The sequence below is a fragment of the Tachypleus tridentatus genome, chromosome 13 (assembly GCF_004210375.1).
Source record: "Tachypleus tridentatus isolate NWPU-2018 chromosome 13, ASM421037v1, whole genome shotgun sequence".
NCBI lineage: Eukaryota > Metazoa > Arthropoda > Merostomata > Xiphosura > Limulidae > Tachypleus > Tachypleus tridentatus.
In genome coordinates, this window is record NC_134837.1 from 24,246,977 (window position 1) to 24,272,461 (window position 25,485).

At 33.5% G+C, this 25,485-nt stretch overlaps 1 protein-coding gene across 1 annotated transcript in view; it reads right to left on the bottom strand.

The window, feature by feature from the left end:
* Positions 1–25,485, bottom strand: part of LOC143239527 (lachesin-like) — a 275,854-nt gene that overhangs the window by 37,903 nt on the left and 212,466 nt on the right. Inside the window, exons 6-7 of the mRNA XM_076480683.1 lie at positions 12,204–12,411; positions 5,305–5,457 (exon numbers count right to left, since the gene is read on the bottom strand). Of these exons, the coding sequence (XP_076336798.1) occupies positions 5,305–5,457; positions 12,204–12,411 (361 nt within the window). The remainder of the gene's footprint in view (positions 1–5,304; positions 5,458–12,203; positions 12,412–25,485) is intronic.

Genomic DNA, 25,485 nt, shown 5'->3' on the forward strand with positions numbered 1-25,485 from the left:
GATCATGTCTCCCTTTGGAATGTCATTATAATAAAGTAGTTTCTAATTTATCATTTAAAGCTTTATTTGAATGTATCCTCAACTAATTAGAAACAACAGGAAAACATGCTAAATAACACGAGTTGTTCCTGATGATAGATAATCATTTATCTGGCAGTATTAACCCCAGAACAGGTAAAAATAATAATAATAAATCAGGGCAGACTGAGAAACCAGGAAACTGCGGATAAACAAACAAGCTTTTATCTTATCGAAAACCAAGTATATATTATTTTCAACTGTTTATCTGCCTTCTAAAATAAGAAAAGAAAAACAGTTCCATAATTCCCTAGAGGAGGTAGGGAGAACAATCCAAGCTATTGTAATTTTGTGAGCTTGTAATGTATTACCAGATGTTGTTTCTTTTACATTATTATTGAAAGCGGACGTAAAATTATAACTAAAGGGCCGCAAGATGTGCGTTCAATAAGGAGTTTTGAATATGAAACGTAAACGTTGAATTGCATGCTACAAGCAGAAATGTACAAATTGACAACGAAGCTTTTGTTCAGCCAACAAAAGCTCCTTCTGATAATAGTTAAATCCATGTCCCAGGTGACACTTTGTAACCATTGAACAGAAGTTTGAGGTAATGAGGTGTCACGCCATTGTCCAGAAAGTTCTATATATGTATCCTAGGTAGAGTTATTATGCTCCATTATTGTGGTTAGAATAAGGCGGAAGAGGAAGATATGAGACGTCTGGGTCAGAGTTCAGTAAGTTCAAGTTGCTGTGGCAAAAAGTAAATACAACATTGATGCTTGTACCTATCTCATCAATACCAAGGATTTTTGAGAAGAGGCAACTATTAAGGAGAATGAATAATATTTCTGGGATATAGTGATGATCAATATGAAGATATTGTGACAAGAGCTAGAGCAGAGAACTGAATAATATAAAAATCCTATCCTAAATAGCAATAAAAGTATTTCAAGAGCAAACCAGTCTAATCCTGAGAGAGACCAGGGAAATAAAATGAAGTCATTCTTGACCGTAGACAGTTTAAACTTATCTAGAGCTCAGGAGAATCAACTGGCTACAAAATAGTTGAAGACATGCACATTTTTCCAGTATCCTCACATTTATCCTCACTCAGAAGAAACTCTTCTTAGTTGATTAAAAAGCAGATTTATGGAGACGTACGTTTATGGCAAAGAAGGTAAATATAATGTTTTAATTGCCAAACCTCATATTCAAAGCTTGAAGTAACACGGATGGTTGCTCAGTTTTTGTTTTTAGCTACACTGATGTTTAGTTTGTTTCGGAACAAAACCACGTTGGGTTACCTGCTCTGACTACTGTGGGGGATTGAACATTAAATTTTAGCGTTGTAAGTTTGTATACTTAGCGCTGTTCTACAGTGGGGGCACGTACATGGCCAGGTGGGTTAAGGTGTTCGACTCGTAATCCGAGGGTCGTGGGTTCAAATCCCCGTCGCACCAAACATGCTCGCCCCTTTCAGCCGTGTGGGCGTTATAATGTTAAGGTACATCCCACTATTCGTTGGTGAAAGAGTAGCCCAAGAGTTGGTGGTGGGTGGTGATGACAAGCTAGCTGCCTTCTGTCTAGTCTTACACTGCTAAATTAGGGCCGGCTAGTGCAAGTAGCCCTCGTGTAGCTTTACGCAAAGTTAAAAAAAACAAACAAATAAACAAAAAAATCCACTGTAGGGCACACTGATGTGTTACGATCTTCACTGACAGTAGTTATTCCCAAGTGTTGTAAACTACTTAAAGTTATATGCTACTGTTACATAATTTTTCATTGAAGGTAAGTACTTTATCCCATAAAAGAGTTTCCTGGTGACACAGAAAGTTCAAACGTGAAGTTGACCCGGAAAATATATTTTGCAAGAAATATCGAAATAGTTGTATTTTATTTTCAGTTTCACAGCTTGTGCACTTTAGTTCAGATGACAATGACGATTTGGCTTAAGATCTATTGTACAAATTCATTTTATAACTTAAATGAGTTATTGAGTTGTTACAGAGAAACCTGGACAATCCGAGACATTCGTTTGTACAAAATATCAGCTTATAATCACTCAAAACATGCGTACTCAAAAGTTGCATTACTCATTTTAAAGTATAAACTTGAACAAAATCAAATAAGGTACTTTGACAACTTGAAAGTTTTAAGCATGCTTGAAAAAGTGTTCTTTGTTTGATAAGTGTGACACAGTAACTTCTGTTTGTTTGTAAGTTAAGCACAAAGCTACACCACAGATATCGATGCCCAGTCGCTAGGGATATGAGTCCGTAAACATACCGCTGTGTCACTGGGAGCCCACGACAATATACGTTATAAGAAGACAATGTGTAATGCCGAGCATCGACTTTCATTGATGTCACATTCACGTGTGCTATAATCGAGTTTACCAGTTTTTAATATATTCTAATTAATGCAGTGCAGTTAGAAATGGACGGACTTTAATTATCATCTTTAACGTACTGAACTGTGCGGCTTCGATGTAAAACATTAATTGTAATGAACGAAAAAATTCGAACAATGTTTTTTATACATACCCAATGTATATTAAACTAACAAAAGAATAATAGCTAACCCTGCTACCTTCCTGTGTTTAGTTACCGATTTATGTGTTATATTTATGTCAGATCATACTGATTATGCCCCTTCAAATAACATACACATGTGATTATGTTACCAAATCAGTATACGTATTTTCTTCCTGTCACAGCTTTTTCTGTGTGAATTGTGAATCCTCTTGTAATGTTTCACTACTTCAAGTTTAATATAAGAGTTAGACCTCTAAAAAAATTACTTTGTTTGTGTTGCTCCTTCTAAACTTCGAAATGCTCATAATTTATTAATACAGGAGTTAATAAAGTTCGTAGGTGCCGTATGTCTTCAAACACTTACAAGAAAGCTTATTCAAATCAAACACTTACAAGAAAGCTTATTTAGATTTGAACTCAGGTGTGTGTTTTGTTTTCGTTAATAAATTTAAAACTCTATAATAAATTTTACAGCATCACCAACAACAATTCGTACGTAAAACAATGGATGTATTCATATTTTCCTTGAAAATTCAAAGCAGAAATCACTTTGCACTAATGTTTTTATCACTTATCGAGCTTGTAATAATGCAGTTCAAGTGAAATTATCTTTATGTTTTATGTATCGTATTACATGTTACAATTACTTTTTCAATGTGTTATTATTATGGTCATCAGAGAGCATCATCATAGTTGTCTTAAGGACATGACTGTCAAAAATTAGTTTGCATCGTCCAAATTATATTTTCAAGTACTTTGTCAGTAGTATCGAAGTTTCTATGACTAATGTATTTAAACTTAAGGTTTCAAGGTATGGACATGACTCTTTACTGACACCAGCCTGAGCCAGTATTCTTGTGATCACACAATAACGATTCGGCATCAAGTTTATACTTTGTCTTGAAAGTATGCGATGCATCTACTTGCTTATTCAAGCTAGCTTTGTGATGTTAAGATTAATACAGTGTTATAGTCTCATCAATATTTTGTAATAAATATGACATTCTGAAACCAATAACACCATGTAAGAGTGAAGTTTCAAAAATTACTAGAGGGACACTCAGTGGAGCACATACTCCTGCCACGCAATGTTGATCATATCTGGCTCACAAAAAACTAGTGTCCACATGCTCATTGTTATCCACGGACATGGACCATTTCACGAAGGGCAATGAAAAATTGTATTCAACAAAACTTTCATACAGTTTCTTCAAAATACAGCCATTTTTGACTGAGTTATATAGGAAAAAAATATGTGAAAATTGGTTCCTATATTAATAGAGAGGGAATTTTGTGACCTTGACCCTCTAAAAATTGCTCACTCCTATATTGAGTAATAGTCAAAATTTATGCTAGCTTTTGTCCAAATACATTCACCCGCTTTTCAAAAATATTTCAGAAAAATACAAACACAAGAATTTTAGCATAATCTCCGTCCAGGTGGCGGAGGTGAAAACCGAAAACTGATTTTATTTAAAGTGTATCGTGTGATACAGTTTTATTTTTATTTTATTTCACCTATTTAAAGTGTATCGTGTGAACTGTAAAGTTTTATTTATTGTTAAAAGGAGAAAGAAAATGTGACATATTACTCCAGAAAACATAGTTAGTTTTATTTAAGTCAACGTTTTCCCATTACTGCTTTATTTGGGGGTCACTTACTAACTGATTTAGACTTATACAAAATATTTCAAAATAATAAGAGTTTGCGCAGTAAGATGCGTTTCGCCCGAGAACATAAAGAAATTGGAAGCGCATGCAAACGGACAATATTACGCTATCAATAGCACGCATGTGTTATACTAATAAAATGCAAGTAGTAGACTTAAAAATTCCAAGGTTATTTTGTGTTTGACTGCGCTATATTATTTGAAATCTCAAAAACCTCTTTGCATTTAAAAAACTGTGGCAGCGAGTAACAATGTTTGCTGTTATGAGACGGTCAATATCAATTATAGCGTGCTTGCCAACAGAATGTTTAGCTATGTACTGTCTAATGTGTGAAGATCTCAAAAATGTTCGTTAACGCAGTTCCTAATAATTATTCTTATTTTACTGATGTACACAGAACCACATCGTCTACACGTCAAACTGCATAATACATTCTTGGGTTTCCAGTTTTCTCTTAAATCTGCACATTTGTCTGTGGGTCTATGGCGACATCCATCTAACTGTGCAGATTCGTATTATTTTCAAATATTTTGTATAAACATTGGTTTAAGTGAAACTGATTTGGACCACTATGGCCACCACAGACTACTCTTCATATTACTTAGAAAGCTTAACGTCTGAAACATAAAAATTGATTTAATACAAGAATGTGGTTGTTTGTGGAAACCACGTTAACATAATAAAAACTCATAAATGAAGAATAAAAACATTTCCTAAAACATAGTTCATGTTCATACCTTAAGCACAAAAAAGAGAAAGGGAAACCATTATGAAAGAAATAACCATTTGCACTTTATCATTATCTAAACTGGGATGCGGTTTCTTTAGTAGCCCCCTATAGTCTTCAAACATTTTAATGTTATCATTAGACATGCAGATTGTGATAAGAAGAAATAATTACAAATATTATAAAGTATTTTTATCGGATCTCTTTCACCTTATCTTGTTTTGGCAATTTTCTGACACAACCTTTTATTCTTTTTTTTCGTCATGACATCTGCTAACCTCTCCGTTGCAATAAGTTAATGTGTTAAAATATCATATAAATTCTGTACTAAAAAAAAAAGAGATTACATACCAGTTTTACTGTTAATAAAGAAGGGTCTGTAGTCTTCTCGGTGCCACTTGACTGTAGGGTTAGGATTACCTTGAGCCTTACAGCTGATAACTATGTTGCTATTTTCTTGAACTGTGATCTCTTCTGTGTGTTTGTCCTTGAAGGTCGGAGGAACTACAAAAGAAATAAAACGTATTCAAACTGAATATTATGCCTCGTGTTTTAAAGTGTGGGTAAAATGTTTTTTGTTTCAACATCAATGCTTAACAAAAATAAGAAGCTTTGGTTGTAGCTTTTTTACCTTTTATACATGTAAAAACAACTCGATTGGGTTGACAAAATTTTTTACGTAGAGGAGCGAACAACGTTTCAACCTTCTTTGCAAAAGTAAAGAAGCCTTACTTATACAACAACTCAAGCCCAAAATAAACCAACACAAAGGAACACCTTTATACCTATATTAATAAATATAATAAAACATCTAAGCACACCCTATACATCCCTACACTCAGTTACACAACCCTCTTGAAACATGTGGTCAGCTATCGATCAGTTACCTCTTTCTTTCTTTGTGAACCTGACGATGACCGAAGAAGGTCAAAACGTTGTTCGCTCCTCTACGTAAAATATTTTCTCAACCCAAACAAGTCGTTTTTACATATATATTTTTCTCTACAAGTGGGTTTTCTCGACATCACTGATTTTTTTATCTTTTACTTTAGTTGTTCAGGTATCTATGAAAGAAACGATACAAACAGTTTACTTAATAAATGACCTAACATCCTTTAACATCAGGTTATAATATATTCTCAAGACGGCTGGTATGGGTTTTAGCACTTTAATTAAAATAAAGTACAGACAACGTTTCGGCCATCTTAGGTCATATTCAGGTTAACAAACCTTGAGAATACATATTTACCTCAAGTGGGTTTCTCGTCATCACGACTTATCAGGTTGTAGCTCTTTAACACATACCACATTAATGTGCAGCTCTCTCTTCACATTCCCACAGTCCATTGAGTTATCGTCTTTACAATTAAGATACTCAGAGAAACCTTTCACTACTTATTCTCAATTATGTCTAATTATTTAATTCTAGGTTTATCGCCAGGATCCAAAAATTCAACGACTTCATAGCACATCTGTTTAAACTAGTTAGGCCTAAACTGTTTAGGCCTAAATCGGTTCGTGTTTATCAATATTTGTTAGCAAATAAGCAAACGTTACTTACAACATTTCAGTTAATCCCACTGAACAATGCCAAGGTCACCTGTATACTGAACGTAACAATTAGACCCATTTTTGTTAGATAAGTTTTTTAAAGTGGGTATGAAACAAAGAATATAAAATTGTTCAATATTGTACAATGTATAAGCACTCTGCCGATAGTGGATGGTACAATAAGAAGTCGGTAGTTCAAGGATTAAAGTACCATATTAATTTTACTAATTGCAAAAAGTTAATAATCGTGCCAAAAAACAACAACAAAAGCTTTCAATATTATGCATAGAAACGTCCTGTAATTCATGGATTTAGACTGTGATACCTACCAGTAAATACCTAGGTTGCGTACGTTATATGGGTGTGATGATCGAGTGTCCACATACTTTTGGTCATGTAGTGTATATGTGAATGTATGAAACTTTTAGTTCAGAAAAAAGTGTTACGAACCTTTTTCAAAAGCGGTAAATTTTTGGTGTTATGACGCAACCTATGAACAGACAAATAAAATCAAAATGTAACTCTGATACATTTTGTTTTACAGCGATCTTATACTGGCTGTGGTTTTCAAGTGACTTGATTATTGGTGTGTACAAAATCACTTTAATGTAAAATATTCAAACCGTTTTATAAATGGACAGCATAAATGATAGTAAAATAATAAAGTTAGAAAAAAATTATGTTATTGTGAGCAAACAGAATATATGAATAAAAAGCCGTTACTAGTATTAATGTTTTACAATCATTTCTAAGTTTTTCTGCTAATAGTGACAAAAAAGAACAACGTGAAGTTCGGCAAAATAATCATTAAAAAATTTTCACCAACATCTTGATATCTATTATGCATAACTATTTTTCTATGTTATACTGGAGCAAACCACACTTTACAAAATTGTGCTCCAGTTCTCATGTACTTTTTAGCGCTAATTTATCAGCCATTGATCACTCTAGTTCAGTTGTAATGAGTACAATATATTTTCTGGACTACAAGTTTCCTTTAAGAAGTTTGGAGGAAAGCAACGCCAATGCTATCCCACACATATTGACAAACTTTCCATAAACCTTCTACTGCATTTGGACATCGATTTCCAAAGACTGAAACTCATCTTGTATTTGCATCAGAAAACGTAGTAGGTATGTGTTAAAAGGGATTACTGGTATCACAGTTTCCTCCACTACATGTGTCGTGAAAACAGTTATGGATTATGAATTATGGTTTGAATATTATGAATTTCGCTTTCTGAGCCTTCGTTAACTTTGAAATATGTTTTGTTATCTTACTAACAGCACAAAATATATACGCCTTGTTTCCTCAAAGAGTTCTTTTCTCTATTGATCTGGTTTGGGTTTGGTTTTTGAAGTTCGTCAAGTAAACTAAATCCTGTGCTGTGGAAGTTGTTCCATTACCGTCGGGTAATTTAAAATTAATTTTCTTTCAAATTACGTATCCATCAACTCAACTTCGTTTATCAGTCTTACTATATGAATATTTCTCTTCAAAAAAGCAACTTAGATTCCTCAGCCTATTTCTAGCCATGAATATAGTACAGTGTCCGATGGTTGGGAGTTTTGAGTGAATCAATTATATATGTTCTAAATATGTTCTCTGTGGAACCAAGGCTTGTACTTGTGATAAAATAAAATACAAAATAAATGGGTAAGAAACGTCTTTTTCACTAATATTATCATGTTTAATTTATATATGAACGAACAAAATAGCTAAAAAACTTTCGATTTGTACAATAACAAACTACCACATTTCCTGAAAAGAAGTTTTATAGTAAACTATAAAGTTTGTACTAAAACTCAAACATACAAAACTTTACAGCGCTTTCCAAAGGTGGACCTCTCTTCATCACGGCAATTAATGGCTCAGCTATGAGTCTATAGGAATATAACGCTAAAACTGGGTATCAATATCCATGGTTGGTTAACAGAAATATCCCCTTATCTTGCTTTGTGCTTAACATAAAACAAAACAAAACAGACCCTTCATCATTCCCAGTTTACCCCTGAAGAATAAGGGTTTTACCCTTCGAAAGAACTTTGGGTTTTGTACTTTTGTCTTTAATTGATTTTAAAACTTCTTGTATTCCTAACGTATAAAATTCTTTATTATTTTTGGCAACTTGTTAAGTTTGGCATTATATTTACGTGGAAATACATAAAATTTGGTTCTTAGTTGTAGAAAGAAAATGGTCTAAAATAGAAAACTTGATTTTCGATACTAAATTTGCAAATGAAAGCATAAACACATTAAACGTAGAGAATTTTCGTAACTTCCCTGCTAATAAAGTTTCGTTGTAATGAAAGTGTTCAATTATGCTATATTCCAAGTCTGAGGATACACAGAACTGTTGTAAAGATGCAAAAATACAACTGTAAGTTACATATGTAAATTAATATGAAAATTCAGAAATCAACCAAATTAAGGAAGAAAAATACGTGAAAGCTAAATTTAGAAACATAAAGTAACATTCCATATTATCACACATATTAAAACTGAATAAGGGACTCGTAAATTTAAATGAAACATAACTTTTAGTTCTTCGTTTAGAATTTTCACGCAAAGCTACACAATAGATATTTGCACATTACCGCAAAGCTACACAATAGATATTTGCACATTACCGCAAAGCCACACAATAGAAATTTGCACATTACCGCAAAGCTACACAATAGATATTTGCACATTACCGCAAAGCTACACAATAGATATTTGCACATTACCGTCCCTAACTGAACTGATAAAATAGAAAAAATTCAGCCCTAGCTAACTTTATGTGAGTGAATAGTATGATTTTTCACGCTTATAACACACCCATAGTCCCATAGTGAAAAAATACGTTTTGGTGATAACGGGGTGCTAACCTTAAAATCATCGGATTCCAGCGTTATAAGTCCGCAGAAACACCTCTGTGCCACTGGGAGCTGAACAATAATAAAGCTAGATTGTATGTTTGTATGCTGTAGCTATATAGGTCATTGCGAACACTCTTTAAAAACATAAAAGATACTAATGCCTTTCGCTTCTTACCTAGATTTTCAACAATAAGAGTGTATTATTACATTATTGAAACATTGAAAACACTTAATTTGTTGTAAATTACGACATTTCAACCAGGAAAATTCAAGTTCGCTGAGCTTAGACGTAAAATGTTTAAGTTTCAATATCCTTCAAATATTAACCTTTGAAGCTGATAAATAAGGAAATGTCTGAGGATGAAGAGCTAGTTATCACTGTACCTTTCCCAGTTGACCAGGATATTGACCTTTGAAGCTGACAAAGCAGGAAATGTCTGAGGATGAAGAGCTAGTTATCACTGTACCTTTCCCAGTTGACCAGGATATTGACCTTTGAAGCTGACAAACAAGGAAATGTCTGAGGATGAAGAGCTAGTTATCACTTTACCTTTCCCAGTTGACCAGGATATTGACCTTTGAAGCTGACAAAGCAGGAAATGTCTGTGGATGAAGAGCTAGTTATCACTTTACCTTTCCCAGTTGACCAGGATATTGACCTTTGAAGCTGACAAAGCAGGAAATGTCTGAGGATGAAGAGCTAGTTATCACTTTACCTTTCCCAGTTGACCAGGATATTGACCTTTGAAGCTGACAAACAAGGAAATGTCTGAGGATGAAGAGCTAGTTATCACTTTACCTTTCCCAATTGACCAGGATATTGACCTTTGAAGCTGACAAACAAGGAAATGTCTGAGGATGAAGAGCTAGTTATCACTTTACCTTTCCCAGTTGACCAGGATATTGACCTTTGAAGCTGACAAAGCAGGAAATGTCTGAGGATGAAGAGCTAGTTATCACTTTACCTTTCCCAGTTGACCAGGATATTGACCTTTGAAGCTGACAAAGCAGGAAATGTCTGAGGATGAAGAGCTAGTTATCACTTTACCTTTCCCAGTTGACCAGGATATTGACCTTTGAAGCTGACAAACAAGGAAATGTCCGAGGATGAAGAGCTAGTTATCACTTTACCTTTCCCAATTGACCAAGATATTGACCTTTGAAGCTAACAAACAAGTAAATTTGTGAAGATGAAGCGTTTATTTATTACTTTCCTAGTCTTAACAAGATATAGAGGTGAAATAATAATATAATTGTTGTACAGTTAGAATTATTTCTATCTTCATCACATTTACGTACAAGGTGAATATAAAGTCTATACGAGTACTTGGAAGATTCATGGAGTAATTCAGGTAAAGAACTTACGTATATGAATAAGGAATCACGGTTACATATTACTTTGTTTTCTAAAAACAGTACATATGGATGATACCATATGCTGTGAGAAAATTAAACTGTTATATGCGACGTAACGGATAATCGTTATTCGGAGGGACTAATTCAGTGCTAACCAGGGATCGTATTCATTTGCTATATAAAAATGCCTCCAACATAAAGGCAGCTCTGTGAGTAACAACTACAGAATAAACATAATATGTGTTAGAAATTCTGAGAAGTAAAAAATGTAGCCAACACTGAAGGTTAGGATGCAGGTGTTACTAATTATGGAACTACCAGCATAAAACACCAGTCATTCTTCAACCGAAAGGAGCCATTTGGGAATATGTTACATGCTGAACTATTTTTATTATTAGTGTATGAGACAGAAAATTATAAGATTGGGTATATAAAACTAGATCTTTCGACAGACCTACTATTATTTTTAGTGGCTTTTAGAAACTAAAGTAGCCATTTTCCATTCTACCGTCACACCAAACATGCTCGCCTTGGGGGCGTTATAATGTTTCAGTCAATCCCACTATTCTTTGGTAAAAGAGTAGCCCAAGAGTTGATGGTGGGTGGTAATGACGAGCTGCCTTCCTCTGGTCTTACCCTACAAAATTAGGGACGGCTAGCGTAGATAGCCCTCGTGTAGCTTTGCGCGAAATTCAAACAAAACCAAAACCAAACCTTTCTACCATAGATCATGACTAACTAAAACGTAGTATCAGTTTCTATAGCAACACTCAAGGCGTGATTTATATGCTACAAACTTGTTTATTTGTTTGCTTTGTGTTACAAGAAGAGACACCGTAAAGTTATGTTTTCTAGACCTGAAGGCTTACCTTGTTGTGTGCTGTAAAATCAAATAATATTTTCAACGTGTACTTAGTTGAAAATTGTGGTTACAGCATTAAAAAACTGCTATAATGGCGCCGCTGGGACTATATTCACAAATGAGTTCTATAAAGTTTACGTGATTTTTTTATACAGCCTAGCGGTTATAATGCTGGGCTGCGGATCAGAAACTCAAGGTTTCATATGCATACGCCAATGTTTAAGTATTATAACCGCGAGAGTTAGTTCCGCAAATAATCACATATTTAGGGTTAGTTGTAGATTGAATATTCTTCTTCTGTGAACTAATTGCCAGTTAGGGTTAGTTAAACTTTAAGGTATTTATCTTAGTTCCTCAGTTTACACGAGGTTGTTTAGGTTGAAAATGTCAGAAAAAAAAAACATTCTCCTACATCTATATTAAATATTTCTTCCAGTTTATGTACAGTTGCCCTACAAACTCTTACATATATCTACCTTAATTTCATAACAACTTGTATTTTACAACGAATATATTTGTTATAAAACAACAAAGCTATATGTTACGTTTATTTATAAAAATAATAAATTATTCTCTGTGAAACTGGAAAGATTTCTATTTATTATGCATTTTTACTCACCCAAAACTTTTATGTGTCCGACCTCAGAAACGGGTGGCTTAGTTTCAATTCTACACAAGTAAAATCCCTCGTCTTCAGGTTGAGCGTTTCTAAACTTAAGCATCCAGACGTGTCTGTTTTTGTGGTAAACTGACAGTCGGTTATTATGACCAGTTATCCGATCGTTAACTGCGAGAATAGTTCTAGTATTCAACTTCGTCCAAGTGACCTGCAATAATCACAACTTTATCATGTATTGTCAAAAAATATATTCGTGCTCTATTACGAAATAAACAAATTTTGTACGAGAAGTTAAAAAAGAGTTGATTATATAAAGAGACAAATTAAACATTCTTCATAAAAAACAAGTTTCCTTTTTTGACCAACACTTCAAACACGTGTTAGTCGGAACGAATACAATTCTTCAAAGATGAACCAGAAGCTAATTCAAACGTGATCAAAATAATGAAAATCACATTAAAATGAACCAAATTAAGTAGAAATACAAAGCTGTAACATTATAACACTGAAAAACCAAAACTAAAACCTATTTCCATATTAATATTCTAATATTAATGTTATGGTTATGTAGAGTTACTTATACACATATCAACTATATATATTACAAAATGGTGCTGACCAGCAGTACTGGGAATATGGTTTATAAAAGTAAAATCGTGGCACGTTTCATGTTTCACGAGGAAGCCTCCTTACACTTTCATCACACCAAATACGGTAATGTGTGGCACCTTTAAGGGGAAGAACAGAGAATCGAAAATCTTCCATTTTTGTCTTGAGTTTTTGTTATTTTTGTTTCCATTTGTTGAATAAATGTTTCAGAACATAAAGAGAAATGGATCATGATGTAACATGTTAACCATAAGACGTAACCTAAATTCCTTTAGTATTCAACAACAATATTTTGTAGAACCATTTCATAACAGAGTTTTGCTGTCAAAATTACCTCGCACCTAAGTAGGCTGTCTAGTGCTGCTATTAAACTATAATTGTATTTCTCTCCTTGTCTTTGTATCTAGTCGAAATGCGCTTATATTCAAGACATGTGGAATATTTTCTACTGCGCGATCTAAATATAAAATATTTGTTAAAAGTTCTTATCATGCTAAATCTATGTAGTTTTATTCAACGGAAATGAATCTCTAGCTTATATGAACAATATTATTTCAATCAAAACTGTAAAATATTTCAAAGTAACTGATTTAACCATTATAATTAGTATTTAAGTGTAACAGTGTGTGTCGTTTATGGTGAAATAACTGTTTAGGTTGAAAATGTAAAAAATGTAAAAAATCAAAACTGTAAAATATTTCAAAGTAACTGATTTAACCATTATAATTAGTATTTAAGTGTAACAGTGTGTAACAGTGTGTGTCGTTTATGGTGAAATAACTGTTTATATATCTGTAATAATCATTATGTAATAGGATTATAATAATATAATACTATGAATTATACAATGCTTGTGAATGCCCATATGTATCAGTTGTTTTATTACTATTCTATTCTATTATTCCTTATGTTAGGGCGTTCTCACAACTTCAGAGAGTAACTGTAAGTATACTATGGACTAAACATAGGTTTTATGGTATTGTAACTTAAGAAAGAACTGTTTAATATCGTGATATGACCTTGACATATTTGTCTCACTACAGTCACTGTAAGTATACTATGGACTAAACATAGGTTTTATGGCACTGTAACTTAAGAAAGAACTGTTTAATATCGTGATATGACCTTGACATATTTGTCTCACTACAGTCACTGTAAGTATACTATGGACTAAACATAGGTTTTATGGCACTGTAACTTAAGAAAGAACTGTTTAATATCGCGAAATGACCTTAACATATTTGTCTCACTACAATAAAGTTTATTAATTTTCGCAGATCTTCAAACAGTTGAGGTACTAGAAAAAAGTCCATAATGGCGGGCGCAGTGTCGTGTATTCCAGACACTGTTACGTTTCATCTCATTTAAAGTCTGTAGTAAACGATTAGTAAAGAGGACATTACAAAGAAACGTCATCAGTCTTATTACTATGTATACACTTATGAAGTTTTAGTTAGTTGTTAAGCATATTATATAATGATAAACATTCTACCTATTAACACTGTTAATTCGTATGCTATGGCCTGGCATGGCCAAGCGCGTAAGGCGTGCGACTCGTAATCCGAGGGTCGCGGGTTCGCGCCCGAGTCGCGCTAAACATGCTCGCCCTCCCAGCCGTTGTGGCGTTATAATGTAACGATCAATCCCACTATTCGTTGGTAAAAGAGTAGCCCAAGAGTTGGCGGTGGGTGGTGATGACTAGCTGCCTTCCCTTTAGTCTTACACTGCTAAATTAGGGACGGCTAGCACAGATAGCCCTCGAGTAGTCTTTGTGCGAAATTCCAAAAAACAAAAACAATAATTCGTATGCCAGTTTCAAAGACACCAAAACACAACTTTATGAGTTTTCATTGTTAGAATGTTAAAAGATTACTTCAAAATGAATGTTCAACAGAAAAAAATATTAGGATAATTTTCTAACTTTTTATGACATAAGATCGGAAAATAAGTGATTGGATTTTGTTTGTAAAATTGTAATGGAAAGACTATGTAAATCAAATACTGTAATGGCGTCTGTTTGTAGTTTTCTTAAATAGTATATTAATGTGTTTAATACTAAAAGATTTGTTAATAAATTTGATACTTGTCTTGTTAGGTAACAGAAAATAACCTAGACATACACCTTTGTTCTGTGTGTCACGTGATATCCTTCCCTCATATTATATATACACTTTTTAAAAGTATAAATTAAACCATATCATGATAGTTAACTTTATTCTTGACCTATTGTTGACCTTTATTGTTGACCTATGTACCATTAGTTATAAAACATCTTTTTGTCTTTATGTCTGAAAACAGCCTTATAAATAAGAGTTTGTGATTATGGATGATAGCACATCTATCATACATGGGTTGTATTCGATGGTTAAACAGAACTGTTAGAAACATGAATAAACAGTTCATGAAGTTGAATTAAGTAGACAGTTTTCAAGAATTGTACGCTAACTGAAATGTACAAGTTGAACAAATCCCATCGTATCTTGATAAATAGAATATCATACATTTAGGGTTTTATCAATATATAAAGTAAAAGAATCGATAAGTTATATCTATTGATTCTTATATTCAGTGACATGTAAAAGCTTAATAACTCGTCATGATGAGTTAAACTTAGCATTCAGTACAGTTAGCGTTCACACTGTTTCAGGACTGCTTCTATCCTTTACGTTCAAGTTTAATGACCCTTAAAAAGAAATGTAAAGAACGTCTATATACAATTAGTTTTAGTAAAGATCAGTAAACATATGCATACAGATTTGAGAAAATATTTACAGAAAGGAATGAATTTAATTTTCTACAATATTAATGTTTAAAAATAACTACTTATATAGATCCAATAAATCTACATTTCAGTAAAACAATTAGATAATTAAAAATATTTTATACAATATATTAATTCTAGAAATGTAAAAAATGAATTAGCGATAACTGTTTTACAGATAATATATAACATCAGAAAATACAAAAATATATGTCATGCACATTATATATAAAAACAAAATTATAATCATATATAACAATGCATTAATACTATACTTAAATGAAAATAAAACATGATTGACTATGAAATAATAACGTAACTGTCTAATTTAGTATTTATAAAACCATACAATATGAGTTTTCAAAACATTTCAGGAGAGATAATAGCATAATATATCAATTAAAGCAAAAATTATGGAACTGATGAATTAGTAAAATGCTTTATACATAACCTGACGAATAAATATAAAAAGAGTATATAATTATTGGTTATGCTATAACATTTGCCTTGTTCAAATAATGAACAAACTAAGATATAATATGTGTGATAAAACTTTTTTTCACATGACATATGTTGTAATATATTGTACTATAATAGCTGTATTGTTAAAATAATGGTTTTATTTGTTGTAAGCTCCCAGTGAGCCAGTGGTATGTCTGCTGACTCATACCGCTAGAATTTGAGTTTTGATACCCGTGGTGGGCAGATGTACTGTTTGCTTTATACTTGATTCCAAATAAACAACTTTGTTTGTAAAGTATTAAAAATTGTTATGACGTATTAATTAATAACTCTAAACAGAATCAGCACACTAACTCTCTAGTTTTACTTATAACATTTTAGGGTAAATATTCATATATAGACTACAATGTTGATAACCTAGATACACGTTGAAATATTCTACAATGAGCTCATACATCTATAGAACTATCCACTTCTAGTAACATCATCTGCCCTAGCAGTACTAACCTCACTAACATATTGAACCTAGAAACACTATCCTTAGTAAGGCGATCCACCTATAAAAACGCTACCCTTGGTAACAGCGGCTGCGAATAGAAACTGATTTTAGTAACATCATTCACCTTCAGTAACTATGCCCTTTGTAACACAATATATCTGTAGAAACACTATGCTTAGTAACTCGTCCACCTATAGAAACATTTTCCTTAGGAACACTGTCCGTCTAGCGTAATATTGTTCACCGATAGCAACAGGCCCTCTGGTGTCTAGCTATGATGGCACTCCTCCCTAAGACAGTCTCGCCCCCTGGTGACACTTCGTATTCGTCTCTGCTTCTCCCCTCTATTACCTGAAGCAGCCAATCAGCGGCTTGCCTTGCAACTACAACCCTAACTTATTCTTTTTTCTGGTTCAAGCTTCTGGATACCAATAAAAGTCTCTACCGTGACAATATTATGTTTGTTGGTTTCATCATGTGACATTAAAATTACAATAAAATTTCGACATTTAAGCATAATCTTTTTATTCGGTATTTATTATTTTAATCACTTAACCATATATAGACGTGATTATTCAGGAGTTAGTTACACGGATTGATTAAAGTGGTTGTGCCACATTTTATATTAAATGTACGACAATAAAAACATTATGTTGCCAATGGTATAAGTATGCAGTATTAATCTGTTTATTTGCTATTGTCGATCTCGTTTTATGTTTCAAAGCCATTTTGAGACTTAGTTTGTCCATCAGATCTGCTGTATTTTATGTACCTATGAAAAAGAATTAATGTCATACTTGTATCAAATCACGTCTAATTTTGCTCTAACACATACCTATAGAAATATTCAGACTAGCTAAAGTGGGAGCAATATTACGTAAGCTCAATCAATGTGATAAAAATTATGTATTTATCCCTACCTTGAATTTGACTTACGATCAACCTGCATTACTTATGTAGCGATGGAAAGGGTTGTTATCATTTATATCTTTTAAACATTTTCTCTATGTATATGTAGATATTCATACTAGATGAAAGTCGTAATGTCACTAAACACAAAATAATAAATATATACTTTAAGAAAAATAACTTTCACAAGTATTAGTCCGAATCTTTAAAACTTATTAATTAGATAAAATCTTTACGATACATTAGTCAGCATCATTCTGTTAAAATACATGGTTCTTGTACAATACATTTATTAACACTAACCATAGAAGGGACTGTTCTTTCACTTAACTTATTAACAATATAAATTAGTATTCGTGACCACTTTGTAGGTTGGGACAAGTATTGTTTCTATCTTATATTATTTTGCCTAACTAGATCAAATCATTCCAGATAATATATCACATTCTACGAAGCTCAGACTAGATTAAATGTTTTTACCAAGTTCTTCATTCTGCTTGAACTTTTAAATTGGAGAAAGGTACAAAATTATCGTGTCCCTGTATACACTCTTTACAAATGTCTACACTTTTCTAGCAAATGTAGAAAGTTCGCTATTCCAGTTTACACACGGCACAAACGAGTGACATTGACTTACCAGTTAGGTTTTTCTCAATGAAGTGTGCGATTAATTGTTATACAAGGTTATAATAAGTAATAATAATCCCCAGAAAACTGTAGAATTTGAAATCAAAGGTAACGAGACGATGGAAAGGGAGATTCCATTACTAAAACTGATTAACACTAATGAATATCCGCCGACACCTAACAGATTATCTATAAATCTCATGATAAATTTTTCTTCAAAGCATTAATAAAGCAATGACAGTAATGAAAATACGATATTTTGACAGAGAAAAGTGAGCGAAAAGGACCCCAAACCGATGAAGCTTATCGGAAGCTGTCAAAACGTTTTGATTGTGGCAGAAGTCACAAGAATGACAATCGTTATTGGAGAGGGTAGACAGATTTCCGAATCCAGAACAGCCCAGCCCTTGACCTTTGTTTCAAAATTAAAATAGTTTAACCTTTAGTTGATTTACTCTAAATTTATTGAGATTATTCCATAATTGTTTCTGAAATAATTTCAACTACTTTATTTGGCGATAAACCAAAACAAATGAGTAAAAATAGTCAAATTATCCGTACAAGGATTATCCACTGTATCCAGGTCACTTTAAAATAGACTACTTCACACCTGGATTTATTAAGAATCCATAACATTTTCAAAGATACGCATTTTAGCATTACCCTGAAGATTATTAGATATATTTTGTGAAGAATGATTGGAACGGAGAGGTTTTGTTCTTTTTCTTCAAATCGTTATAAAACTCGCTACATGACTGTGTCTCCACATCCAGATCTGGAATTCTCATCACACAGTGACGGAGCTTTTGAGGGTGTTTGGCGGCAAAAGAGTGCGTACTACAAGGATGAGCAAGTCAAGTAGGCCTATTATGTGACAGACAGTGTGATATCACAAAACCGGGACAATTTGTGCGCTCCAAGAAATTTTTTGGAGCATTTAAACAAACTACTAAAACACAGGACTGCCCTGGCAAAAGTGAGACCTCTGATCACCCTATTATTAAAGAAGGAGTTAGGGGCCCCAGGAGGAATGCAACACTATTTAACTTGCCGAGCACACCAGAGTTTTACAACTGGAAATCAGAATGGTCAGGAGTAAGATAATAAGATTCTATCCAGACAGGTTTACACTTGAACTGGTTTCAAACACACCAAACTCCTACTACAGTCAACAAGGTGGGCAGTCAAGAGTAAGACAATGAGATTGCATTCTTACCAGTTAAAGATTGCTCCCGAACTGCCGTTAAGAGATACATACAAACAATTAAACGTTTCTCTCTGATTCTTGGTTCATGTAGATATTAGCACCACCTTAAGTTATTATGAAATGATGAATCTTATTTTGTCTGTCTAAATTCAGATCAACATTACAACTGTGTTATCTGAAGAGAAAGCAAAGCACAATGCTTTGTTGAAGCAGCCAGCCATTTAAAGTGGAAAAGATGCAGTCTGGGTTGGATTAAGAAAAACATTCCTCATTGGGTCTATACTATTTGAGGAATCTATATGTAACGAACTGTGACAATAAATGCTATTAATAACAGTCAGCATGAGTAAGAATGGTGAATGCACCGGTGGCACCCAAGAAATAATGCTACATACCAAATGCACAGTAATTACAGTGTTTGTTAGTGAAAACTATTCTATGCTGTAGATTGAGAAAAAATGTATTGTTTTTTTGTAGGAGCTATATGAAAACTCTGAAGAAAATTGTTATACAAGGACATACTATATGGTTTCTACCCTTTTAGTTAAAAAGTTGTCATACAAGGACATACTATATGGTTTCTACCCTTTTAGTTAAAAAGTTGTTATACAAGGACATACTATATGGTTTCTACCCTTTTAGTTAAAAAGTTGTTATACAAGGACATACTATATGGTTTGTACCCTTTTAGTTAAAAAGTAAAATTTTCCAAGTTATGTATTTCTTCATAGTTCCCCACGTGGAAAGCAGAGGTGCTCAAATTGAGATTCTTGTTTTCATTTTCTTTAATACACCAACTAGTTTAAATGCACCCTTGGTGCATATTTTGCTTGATTTTCTCACAACAATATAAATGTTATTTTAAGTCAGAGAACTGAGTTATTCTTGTCCAATAATCAGATAATAGGAGCGCTGGCCCTTGATTTTCACTGCTTGATCTAACAAACACTAATGGCTGGTTTCTTGTGTCTTAGTTACTAACATATTTAAGACAGTGTTAGGGCTTGAAAGAGCACATTTTACAAGATTTTCAGATAGATTCTTTTGCAGGATCAAAAAGATTAGATTTGACATAAATTCCCCCTTCTCCCAGTGGCACAACAGAATGTCTGTAAACTCACACACCTAGAAACCGGTTTTGATACCCATGGTGGGTTTGGTTTTAATTTCGCGCAGAGCTACACGAGGCCTATCTGCGCTAGCCGTCCCTAAATTTGTAGTGTAAGACTAGAGGGAAAGCAGCTAGTCATCATCACCCGTCACCAACTCTTGGGCTACTCTTTTAATAACAAATAGTGGGATTGACAGTCACATTATAACGCCCCCACAGCTGAAAGGGCAAGCATGTTTGGTGTGACGGGGATTTGAACCCATGACCATCAAATTACGAATCGAGTGCCTCATACACTTGGTCATGCTGAGCCGCCCATGGTGGGTAGAGTAGCTTTGTTTGTTTGCTTGTTTGTTTTTGAATTTCGCACAAAACTACTCGAGGGCTATCTGTGCTAGCCATCCCTAATTTAGCAGTGTAAGACTAGAGGGAAGACAGCTAGTCATCACCACCCACCGCCAACTCTTGGGCTACTCTTTAACCAACGAACAGTGGGATTGACCATCACATTATAACGCCCATACGGCTGAAAAAGCGAGCATGTTTGGCGCGACGGGGATGTGAATCCGCGACCCTCAGATTACGAGTCGCACGCCTTATCACGCTTGGCCATGCCGGGCGAGGGTAGAGTAGCAATAGCCCATTGTGTAGCTTTATGCTTAATTCTAAAGAAAGAAACAGACATAGCTCTTATCTGAGATTTTGACACAATATTTTAAAAAATATTTTCTTAACATTAACTAATACGTAATACCTCCTAAATTTCTTGTTTTGATTTTTGTAACAAATAATATATTGTTTATTCTTGTTTTATTCTTAGATGCCTGGTCAAGCTCTCTCTTTCATTTTAATTTTTGAGGGTGCGTTTTGCCTTTCACCTGTAGTTCAGTTAAGTTGTTTACATTTGCCACGAACGAATGTAATAAAATACTTCACGGAATAGTTGGGCATAAAAGTATGGGCCATAAATGCTGTAAAGAAATGCAAAGATAATCAACACAAAGAAGAAAGAAGTAGAAGCTTGGGTTTCATAGAGGCTAGTGTGATGGTCAATTTTATTGTTTTACATTTTGATTTGAGAATAGGGTTAGTTAATATAGTTAACAATAGGGTTAGTTAATATAGTTAAAAATGGGGTTAGTTAATATAGTTTATAATAGGGTTAGTTAATATGATTAATAATAGGGTTAGTTAATATAGTTAATAATGGGGTTAGCTAATATAGTTAATAATAGGGTTAGTTAATATAGTTAATAATAGGGTTAGTTAATATAGTTTATAATAGGATTAGTTAATATAGTTAATAATAGAGTTAGTTAATATAGTTAATAATAGGGTTAGTTAATATAGTTAATAATAGGGTTAGTTAATATAGTTAATAATAGGGTTAGTTAATATAGTTTATAGTAGGGTTAGTTAATATTTACAGCCTAATTTACAGGTGGTAGAACATCCATTATCAAAACACATTAGTTCTTACAACACTTCACATCCTTTGTTAACACACAAAGTCCAGGTCACATATCCTTCTGTCTACTATATAGCTGTTTATTGTAATGAAGCGAATTGTTGCTTGTGTATTAAACTGTAAGATTGTAATTAAACATTTATTCTGTGTATAAACTTAAATGCAGTTTCTTTTTTTTTTTGTGGTTTAACACTAGTTGGGAACTCTACATCCAAGTTTAAGATCCGAAAACGTTCATCTTATTAATTAAATAAAATCTTTAGAATACACTCCTCAGCATCATTCTGTTAAAATACATTTATTAACACTAACCATGGGAAACTATGAAGAAATACATAACTTGGAAAATTTTACTTTTTAACTAAAAGGGTACAAACCATATAGTATGTCCTTGTATAACAACTTTTTAACTAAAAGGGTAGAAACCATATAGTATGTCCTTGTATAACAACTCTCTTCAGAGTTTTCATATAGCTCCTACAAAAAACAATACATGTTTCCTCAATCTACAGCATAGAATAGTTTTCACTAACAAACTCTGTAATTATTATGCATTTGTTATGTAGCATTATTTCTTGGGTGCCACCTGTGCATTCATCATTCTTACTCATGCTGACTGTTATTACTAGCATTTATTGTCACAGTTCGTTACATATAGATTCCTCAAATAGTATAGACCCAATGAGGAATGTTTTTCTTAATCCAATCCAGACTGCATCTTTTCCACTTTAAATGGCTGGCTGCTTCAACAAAGCATTGTGCTTTGCTTTCTCTTCAGATAACACAGTTGTAATGTTGGTCTGAATTTAGACAAACAAAATAAGATTCATCATTTCATAATAACTTAAGGTGGTGCTAATATCTACATGAACCAAGAATCAGAGAGAAACGTTTAACTGTTTGTATGTATCTCTTAACGGCAGTTCGGGAGCAATCTTTAACTGGTAAGAATGCAATCTCATTGTCTTACTCTTGACTGCCCACCTTGTTGACTGTATTGCTGATCATCCGTTAGATACCACAAGGTATGTGAAACTAGCGCGGCAGTAATAAAACAACCTCTAGGTAAGAAGTTCAAACTCTTCAAAACTAATGTTAAGTAACTCAAGACGTCATCTTACGTGATACCTAACAATCCACTGGAGATCTTGCCAGTGACTTAGCTGTAATTACAAGTGTAAATTTTACCTTAAAACAATAAGATATGCATTTGCACAAAGTAACATTAATCAAACACTACTGCTTAAGAAACATAACCAACATAAAAACGTTGAAATTATTTTCAAACAAAGGGATGAATAAGGAAGCTCTTTACAAATTATTGTGAATTCTAGTTGTTGTGAACAATCAACAATGATTTATTCAGTTGATAAGAGGACGGCATTACAGTCATTTTACGTAAACGTAAAGTGAAACGTAATGGGGATCAGTACAATTATGGCCTGTATCTCAGTAAAAAATGTTGAAAATATCCACATGTACCAGTAGGTTCTTAATCACAATCACAGGTTAGATATGTCAAGATCATGATCCTCATCATGCAGGAATATAGTGAATCGACATTTGGGAATAAAAAAGAGAAGGTGAGTGTATAGAACTAATACTTGGCCTACACAATTTCCTAAATACTATTTTTTCTTGGAAGGAAAAATGGCATTACATGACTCTGTTGAATTGTGGGGAATAACATATGATATTTGGACTAATATCTTACAAATGTATATTGATAAGTTGTTGTTTTGAATTAAGCACAAAGCTACACAATGGGCTATCTGTGCTATGCCCACCACGGGTATCAAAACCCTGTTGTTAGCGTTGTAATTTCGCAGACATACCGCTGAATCACTGAGAGGCATATTGATAAGAATGTTCTGTTTAAATCAAATGCCAAGTATCGGTGTGCTAAGTTACTCGGTTTTCTTTTGTAATCTATTTAATAATTAATATAAAAGCCTGTCAAAAATGACGGTAAACCATTGTGAAATGATTAACAAAAATTATAGAAGTACCTAAAAAAATGCACTTACTTTTTACGTATTTCAAAAGTAATTCTTTATTCATCACATTTTAAATGAAAACTATTCAGAAAATGAAATGTTATTCGGAACTAGCTTTCATTGTAGTGTATCTATATAAAAATAATAGAACTGCCTGTTTTCTGTCCATCTAACTAACTTGCAGGATGCAGACGGATCTTCTATAGAACTGGTGTGAAAGTATATTAGGTCCTTTTTGAGATACGTGTGGATTTTCCGTTTTGCAATTTGTGGGTTTTTTTTTGGGTTTTTTTTTTATTTTACATTTCTTTACCACTACTTCGCCCTCTGTTGATGAAGCTTCATTAAATTTGGCATGAAGGTTTGTTGTGTCCGTACAAAGATACATGCAAACTTGCGGTTTCACTACTTGAGTTTTTCAGTTTTTATGGGCGTTTTTAACCATTATATATAAAGGAAGTAATTATTCATGTCCTAAGATAACCTTTCGTTAATCACGAATTTAAATAGCTTCAGTCCAAGAGAGGGATACTCCAGCTGGTATAGAAATACATTTCAACAATGAGCACGGCAAACAGGCAAACAGTTACATGAATATAAACTATATTTACTACACTTATTAACATTGTATATGATGTTTAACGTATAGGTTCGTTCCTGCTGGGGCAGCAGTAAGTCTACTGATTTATAACGCTAAATTCAGGGGTTCGATTCCTCTCGGGAGACACAGCAGATAGCCCGATATGGCTTCGCTATAAGAAGCCACACGTACAGATGCAGGTGCATTTGCGCTTTGCAAATACGTTTAATTGCAGAACATTTATAATATAATAAATCCCCCCTCGCTATTACAGCGGTATGTCTTCTGATTCACAATGCGAAAATTAGAGGTTCGATTCCCTTCGGTGGACTCAGCAGATAGCCCGATGTGGCTTTGTCATAAGAAAAACACACACACAATATAATAAATTCTGGTTATTTTCACGTTAATTTAATTACTTAAGTCAATCTTGTATGAGTATTATCTAAGTAAATGTTTCTAGTACGTTAAAGATAAATGTATTTACGAAACTATCAACATAATGTGCACTGAAACATGCATCGCGTTTTTTTAACCTTTTACAACTGAATCATTGTGTGCATAAAACTATGATGTCGTCATTCTACTGAAAGTATGAACAAAGGCTGTCGGTGTGATATATCTATTATTTAACACTCCTACGAAAAGACGTTTCTAGTCCTGATTTCCCCTGGCTGTGGTTTCGCTAGATAGTAGATAGGGACAGTGGGAATCTCGTTAGTCCATTCATTAATGTGTTTAAATGGCAATTTCGTTTAAATACAAAATTATTAGCCTAATATTAATAACCTTTCAAGTTGCTCTGGGGCCTATTAGGCCCCACTTTTCGTAGGAGTGTTAATCGTAAAAGTCTATGCTTGTTGTAATAATAAAGCAATGATAAATAATTCCAGGTTAAATACGAGTACAAACCTTCTGCATCTCAATAAATGTTTTAAGTTTACAGTTTTAAGTTTTCTTTCATTTTGAAACATTCAGTACTTAAGTACATTAAAGCGAAGTACATTACGTTTTTGTCTCAGAAAATAAGTTAATTTATAGTGTAGAAAGGA